Raw genomic sequence first — 7,792 nt, 5'->3', positions numbered from 1 at the left:
GACAGCAGTGGCTACACTTCAATCCCCTTTCCCAACAAATGACACATCCTTCCTGGGTGAGAGCTCTCACTGAGGCAAGGAAAGGGATGGGGGGTGGGGGCGGGTGGAGGACACGGTGTACATGGCAGAGGGAAGCAGGAAGGGAGAGGAAGCTGGTAGACCTCAGTGCTGCAAAAGGACATCCTGGGCGATAAGAAGGAGCATTCACTCTTAAATCCACGCCCAGCTGCCCCTTCCCCAGGTAAAGAACAGAGGACCCTGTGGGATTTCTATGTCAAATTCCTCCTTTATTTTGACATTCACTTAGCTGTGACTCCAAGTTATCAAAGATGCAGGGCAAGAAATCTGTAGCAGGAGCAGTGAAGTGGAGGTGGAGCGAAAAGGCGGAGAGAGCAGGGGGTTCCCTGCCTCTCCTCTTCTTGTTTAGGGTGCAGTTTGAAAAGTGTCCAAATAGTGTCCCAGAGCACAGACTCGGCAGCTAAAAAGTACAGTGTGGTTGAGTGGGGTGAGCTTCCTCTTCCACAGGCAGGGCCCTCGTGGCTGCAGGGAGGCGGGCAGGCAACCTTGAGCCTGTGCCCTGAGCAACGTGGGGCTGTGTGGGGAGAGCCGTGGCCACCATCTCTCCAATGCCCCAAACTCATGATTTTGAAATGTGGGTTGATTTAGGCTGGGAAAGCTCTAGGAGGAGACGGGATTGCACGAGATGCTTTTCACTCAGGGACCCCAACAGATCAGGGCCAAGAAGCGGGTGAGAGTTGACTGGATCTTGATTGCTCCCAAGGTGGGCGGTACTGGAATTTCTGGGTGAGGAGGGGCAGCCCCCTGCTGTGGTTGTGTGACTGTGGAATCCCAGGGCGGCAAGCAAGGCACTGGGGCTGGTCATCAGGAAGCGGCGAGGACGCCCAGACCCAGCAGCTCGTGTCAAGGGGGCGTGCTTAGCCCAGTAAGGGCTGGCAGTGGGACGGGCATGAAAAGCTGCTGTCCTCAGCTGGTCCCTCCCGGCTCTGAGACAGAGCTCATTACCCCACCTAGAGCTGTCTCCTGGTAGCAGAGAAATGTTATCATTTGAGGTCACTCAGTAGGATGGTCAAACATGTCTGCTTTCCACTGACAATTAAAATGGTTTTGCCTGCGAATCCTGTGTTTTACCGTGGTCTTTCATCCATTAACACACATCCCTGCACACAGGATCAGGCAGTCGGCAAGTGCATCCAGCCCCTGCCAGGACTGGGGCAAGGAAGAGTGGTCTGGCTGGCAGAACTTTTCAGGGAGCGCTGGCTTCATGGAGCATTAAAGGGTCCTCAGAGTCCCCCTGGGCAAGTCTCATTTCCCTGGAAAAAATGGAATCTCAGAGGAGATAAGAGACTGGTCCTAGAGCTAATGAGTGACCGAAGTGTGACCAGACGCCAGGTCCTCTGATTCTCAACCCTGTGAGCCTCGATTACAGACTGAGATGCAAGGTGACCAGTGCCCAGAGCGATGCAAAAGGTGCGGCAAATTCTCTTCCCCTTCCCCAGCTTCATCCTCCCTGTCGCAAATGCAAAAATCAAGATCTCAGCAGAGGGGCCAGCTCCCCCCCTGCCCCACGCTCTGCAGCATTCGGTGACGCAAGAGAGTCTGGGGGTTACTAATGCCCTTAGGAGGTGGGGGGACAGACACCCCTTACTGCAGAGGCAACTGGGAAACTCATCAGATGCATTCACTCAAGCAGCATAAGGCCACAGCTGAGTTATAACTGGGAGTTGGACTGGGGGCTAGAGTGACACAGCAATAAACAGGCCCTTGTCCTGTGACTGGGGGGTGGGGCAGCCGAGGGAGGGCAGCCAGCACGGAATCTGATTGCTAAGTCAAGTCCCTCCCATCCTCAGAGCGAGGGCTGCCATCCGTGGTGAAACGAAGGGGTCCTGCTCTGTGGCCTCATGGCTGGATGCCCAGGGAGGACACCAGGTCTCTGGAGGGGCTTCCGTGGCTTCCACGCGGCAGCATTATCCCAGGGGAGGCTCTGCAGGCTCTTCCTGTACCAGCCAGCCGGCTGCCGTGGGGATTGGCCGCCACCTTGATCACCTTTCGTTCCTGCTGTCTGGAGTCAGATTTTTCTTTCTAGTTGGTACATCAGAGACCCTTCTGCCCTGCGGCTCCTGAAGGTGGCAAAGTCCTGGTGTGCGCTGTTGGTGACAGGCCTGTGTGCACACACCTGGGAATGCACACGTCCTCGCAGGGCTGCATCCACGCACAGCGCTCGGCGTGGCGGACCAGGGCCCCAGAGACCATCAGCAGGCTTTCCTTTGCTAAGCTACTCAAACTCTAGTAACAAAACTTGCAAAAGGTTCTCCAGCCAGGGCAGCTGGTTCCCGAGGCAGAGAAAGAGGATTTGTGGGGAGACAAGGCTAGACATCCATTGTGGGTGCATTCCTCACAAATAACCTTATGCCACAGCCTTTAAAGTCCAGTCGACGTGTTCTGTGAAGACAGAGGCAGATGCAGATGTGATGTGTTCAGGAAGCAATACCCGTGTTGGAACAGCTACAGGGAGTGCGGTCTCTAGAACGGGCGAAGTACAAAACTAGACTGTGAACTAGCTCTTGGATTCATGTCAGCAAGCAAGTCCTGAAGAGTCCCTTTAACCCCTTCCTCTCCCTTCTCGAGTTCTGCCAATGCCTCAGCTCTGGCCTCTCCCTTTGCCCTACACCCCCTTTCTCCTTTCATCCCCCAAGGACTCCGGAGCCTTTGCTTAGCTTCCCCCGGTGCTCCCGCTCCTCTCCTCAGAGTCCGGCAAAGCCAGGGGGCTGAGGGAAGTGAGAGGGTGGTGGCAGTGCCGGCACTGGCCAGAGGACAGTCCCAACAGAGAAACTGGCTGAGCTGCCAACAGGACCTGTCAGGCCGCCACCTGTGGGCCGCGGGGCCAGGCCCTGGCCTGGTTCTCAATGCCCTCAATAGCCTGAATCCGGGTGAGCCCTCCACTGTGGGGAAAGGAAAGCCAGAAACACTGAGACAGTCCTTGTGGGCCGTGCTGGGGGGTGTCGTCCGCTGTCCCCATCGCTCCTGCTGGGGCGGCAGCGTTGGTGCATGGCGGGGGTGGAAGGGGTTACACGTCTGTACTAATAGCCCTTGGATTGGTGAAGGCCTCACGGCCAGAGCCTGGCCACGTCACCGGGTAACTCTGGGGCGCTGCCACTTGGAGGGATGGGGGTGTCCCCTCCTTGTAGTATGTGGGAGCAAAGGAGAGCCTCTCGCCTCCGCCCCCGTTGGGCACCATGTCAGCCGTCCGTATGTAAAAGGGAGAGCTGTATGGGGAGCAGGCGGTGCAGTGGCTGGCCGCCACCCCGCACGGCTGGCCGCAGGGCTCGCTGGTGAGAGGCGCCAGGCCGCCTCGGCCGTCCAGGGCCTGGGAGCTGCAGGCATTGCAGGTGGGGCGTCTGCGGTGTGCGGGCAGGTCGTGCTCCTCCTCCTCTTCCTCGCGTGCATCCCCGGCTCCGCTCCTCTTGCAGCAGTAATACTGAGGGGAGAGTGGGGAGGGCTGCCTGAGGGCTGAGTGCCCCCCTCGGGGTGTGCACAGGTGCCCACGGCCCTGCTCCGCTCGGGACCCTGCGCCGGGCGCTCGGCTGGCCCTGGAGAGAAAACTCAACACCAGAGGCCCACGGTCCACAGCGATGTCCTCCCAGCCCTGCAAGACCAGTTCTTTCCCTCTTCCTCCCCCTACTTCCTAGCGCATTAACCGCAGGCGGAGGCTGAGAGAGGCGGGGAGGCAGAGAGGGGGGGGCATACAGATCCTACTAAGCACAGGCTGGGGTGCAGGGAGCTGCTTTCAGAGTCTCCCCACACGGTGCCCTTCCCACCACTCCTGAAATCTCAGACGCGCAGGAGACACAACACAGCGACCCGGTATTTTCCCAGCTCACTCTCTTGGGTGCCCGAAGTGTGCAGGGCGTGAGGGGAATGTAGCTCCCTTCTGACAGCGCCCCCAACTCCCAGCCCCCTTGACTTACGCCTCCCACATTCCACGGCTTTGGGCTTTGTCACGCCCGCAGTGGGCCTCCAGGCTCTGCCCCCATGACGGGGAAGTGGTTTGCTGGTGGCCTCTGGCCACAGGCCCAGGGGACTGACCTGGAGCCTACAGTAGCACAGGACGGCGATGATGCAGAGGAGAATGACCGCAGCTAGGATTCCGCCAGTGATCACAACCGTTCCCGCTGTCATCCGCCCGACGCCCCATCAAACTCTGCAAAGACGTGTGCGGAGAGGTGAGGGGCAGCTGCCCCCCCTGGGCCTGGGGCCGGGAGCCCTCCTGGAACTCTCTCAGCTGAAGGCGTGGGGGACCCGAGAGCAGGGAGGGCCCTGGGCACTGGAACACCAGGGGCTTCCTGAAGACAGAGGGTAGCTGTGGCCTGGGCCAGCCTAACCTGGGGGGCTTATAGCTGCAGAAGGGAAGAGAGGCGGCACAGAGCTAACTGAAGGTGTGACTCTGCTCCCTGTTTCCATCCACTTTCAAAGGTTCTTGCTGTCTTTCTGCTTTAATTCTCTTCTCCCTCTCCTCTCCCCTCTGTTCACATCAGGCTTAACCTTCACCCCTTCCCCTACCCCACGGGGCCAAGACACAGAGAATAACAACTTCTGTTCACTGAGGCCTTAGTCTGTGTGAGGCACTGTGTTAAGCACTCTCCTGGTTATCTCAGTTAACCCTCAAAATAACCTTTTGAAAAAAAAAATAACCTCACGGCCAGAGCCTGGCCATGTCACCGGGTAACTCTGGGGCGCTGCCACTTGGAGGGATGGGGGTCCCCCCTCCTTGTAGTATGTGGGAGCAAAGGAGAGCCTCTCGCCTCCACCCCCATTGGGCACCATGTCAGCCGTCCGTATGTAAAAGGGAGGCGCGCTCCGGATGTGAGGCTGTCTGAGGGCCGACTCCCCTTTCAGGCCACTGAACGGGGACTCCCGACCCCCAAGGCACACAGGGACCAAGGTGGGCTGTGTCAACGGAGCAGGAACGTGTGAGGAGACTTGGCATCTTGAGGACAGAATGACCGTGAGCACTTACGTTCATAAAGGGAACGGTGACCTGCAAGACAATGAAAGGGACGGAGATGATGTTAGAAGAGTGTTAGCCTGAAAAAGGCCCCAAGGGTTAGATTAATCCCTGAGCTCCACCTCACCTCACCCTGCTCTCTCACCATGTGCTCTGTCATCGACAGGCCTAGAGGTCCCAAATCTGCAGCTCCAGCTGTGTCTCCAGCTGCTAGTGGACAGACTTGTCCCTCAGATGCCCACTGGCACCTCGAACCCAATTATGACAGGCTGTCATCACCCTCTCTCCAAGTGGGCTCCCCGCCTCCAACCCCTCTGTTAGTGGTTCCACCAGGGCTGCCACAAAGGGTTTTGCAGGCTGTTGGTTACTCGAAGGGTAAGTGAGGCTGGAACGCCGGCTGCTCAGGAAGCCAGGTACCCTGCTGTGCTCACCTGGGGAAGGGGCACCTGTCTTCACCCAAAGACACCAACTGCCCCTCACCACTGTGCTCCTGGAGCCCTGTGTGCACCTGGCTCCGCTTCTAAATCACTCAAAGTGCTCACAGGGTGGTCTGTGGACCACAGCCTGGCAGCACCTGGAAGCTGGTTAGAAATGTAGCACCTCAGGCCCCACCACAGGCCTAATGAGTCAGAACCTGTGTTTTAACAAGGTCCCAGGTGATTACTGGCATATTAGAGTTTGACAAAGCTGTGGCGTGTTCCCCTAGATGCCCAGACTTTCAAATCCTCAAATTCTTCTTTGGCTTCTTCCAGTATTCTGTTCTTCACACCAATCATGACTCTGCACCGCATACCTGCACTGGTGCAAAGGTTTCCTAACAGATCTTGCTGGTTTTGTCCCTGAGCACCCTTCACATCACCCACAGTTAGCCCTTCGTCATGCCCCTGCACCCCTCTTACTCTGGAGACTTTGTGGCACCACACTGCTTGCAGGACACATTTATCTGGGCGCAGACTTTTAGACTGAGCTTCAGAGGCTTTGCCCTCTCCCACTTCCCTGCATGCTCACCACCAATTATCTTTTCTCCCTCACCGCCCATTGTCCCCCCTGCATGAATCCTCTGCCCATCAGGTAGTCTCAGTTCTTAAGAAGCATATAGCCAAGTGATGAAAAGACATTTAATATACCTTATGAACCAGAGATGCACAGACCAGGGGCTGTGGGAACACAGAGGAAGGGGCAGCTAACTACTTGGGGAAAAGTTCCATGGAACATGTTATATTTGAGCTGACTCCTAAAGGCTGAATGGGGGCTTGTCCGGTAGACCAGGTGGAGAGGTCAGAATGCACGGTCCAGGAGTGTGAAAGAACACAGAGGCTCCGGGAACCGTAAGGAATCTGGGAAGGCTGGGGGTAGGAATGAAGCTGGAGAGGCTGTAAGGCAGGCAAGGAATTGGGATTTAACTCTCTTGAAGACAATGGGGGTTCCTGAAGGGTTTCAGTAGGGGAGAGCATGCTCTCACTCTCTCCATCTATTTAAATTCTGCCCATCCTTCAAGGCTCTGAGAAGCCTTCCCTGACTGCCTCATCGTGATGCACTCTCTCCTGCTGGAATTCTACTGTAATGCCTTTCCATGTGCCACTTTTCAAATCCTGTCTTGGTATGATGCTTGTCAACTTTCATGTGGGAACATCTTGACTCCTGTGCTAAATTATGAGTCCTCTGGGATCAGGAGTTGCATCTTATACTGTATCCTATCCTCCTGCAGCATTATACACAGTGCCTGGCACACAGCGGGTACTTAAAAGTTTGGTAATCATCTCACCATACAGCGTTTCTTTCACAGGCCTGGCAGTAATGACGCTGATCTGCCACCAGAGGGCAGCAAGTTGTATCTCTCCGCTCACATCTGATCTGCAGACCAGAGCATCCTTGTTCAAGACCAGTTTGACTTTGCCCAAATGCACGGGGAGCCATGCTTCAGGGTTCACTGGGGTATTTGTTGGAGGCGGGCAGGTGAACCTCAGCCTTGGGAGGACTTACACACCATCACAGCCACACCACTCCACCCTCCCCTGCTTCCCCTGCATGCTCACCCCTGAGGGCTGCACAGGAGACAGAGAGGCCTAGTGACCTGAAGTTGGAGGGGGCAGCAGTGGTCCACCCTACTGAAAGTCTTGGCCTAGTCCCCTGGGATGTGTCCAGGCTGTTTTAGGGAACGGGGAATTATGAAGCCATACAAGAACAGTGCCCTCCCTTCTTTGCCTTCCATGCCTGGCCTCCCTCTTTCAGTACCATGAAGACTGCACAGCAGAAGTGGCCTGGAAATGGGGAGCACTGCAGTGCAGGCAGAGCCACAGGGCTGAAGGCCCATTCAGCGCCCAACTGTGCCGCTTAGCGGACATCCCATCTTGGAAACTGACCTTCTTTCTCATGGTAAAAGAGAGATTACCAAAAAACTCAGGAAAAAGATTCATGTATGTGAGGGCCCCTTGTAACCTCTAAGATATCCTTCAAACATGGTTATTTGTGGGGAGAAGGAAGGCCCAGACATTCTGTGATCACTTAAGTCTGGCCTGACAGTCATAAACCAAGAAGGCACATGTGAAGTGCATGTGGTCAACTAGCCAGGTCCCAGCCAGCTTCCCAGAGGGCCCAGTCCTGGTGGTGCAACTTAGCATTTAAATTCCCACACCCAGTGGCTCTCTATGATTTCAGGGGTGCTTATTTTCTCTTTGCAACTAGATGCAAATGATCACGATAACTCCCTGAACCTAAACAGCATTCATTGTACAGTTTACAACGTGTTTCCATTTCTGTCCCCATTTA

The 7,792-nt window shown here is 56.0% G+C and overlaps 1 protein-coding gene across 5 annotated transcripts in view; it reads right to left on the bottom strand.

Annotated features, from left to right (window-relative positions):
• Positions 1-281: 281 nt before the first annotated feature.
• FAM163A (family with sequence similarity 163 member A) overlaps positions 282-7,792 on the bottom strand; it is a 91,193-nt gene continuing 83,682 nt past the window's right edge. For 4 of the 5 annotated variants that reach the window (XM_036836571.1, XM_036836565.1, XM_036836581.1 and 1 more), the window contains 3 exons: positions 5,036-5,056; positions 4,105-4,219; positions 282-3,496 (listed from right to left, as the gene is read on the bottom strand). In XM_036836571.1, coding sequence (XP_036692466.1) covers positions 3,086-3,496; positions 4,105-4,197 — 504 coding nt within the window. In that variant the 5' untranslated portion in view covers positions 4,198-4,219; positions 5,036-5,056 and the 3' untranslated portion in view covers positions 282-3,085. Of the gene's footprint in view, positions 3,497-4,104; positions 4,220-4,715; positions 4,801-5,035; positions 5,057-7,792 lie in introns of those variants that run through there. The other variant, XM_036836590.1, reaches the window with a different exon arrangement.

The sequence above is a fragment of the Balaenoptera musculus genome, chromosome 1 (genome assembly GCF_009873245.2).
Source record: "Balaenoptera musculus isolate JJ_BM4_2016_0621 chromosome 1, mBalMus1.pri.v3, whole genome shotgun sequence".
Taxonomy (NCBI): domain Eukaryota; kingdom Metazoa; phylum Chordata; class Mammalia; order Artiodactyla; family Balaenopteridae; genus Balaenoptera; species Balaenoptera musculus.
This window is presented reverse-complemented; position numbering and strand designations above follow the sequence as displayed.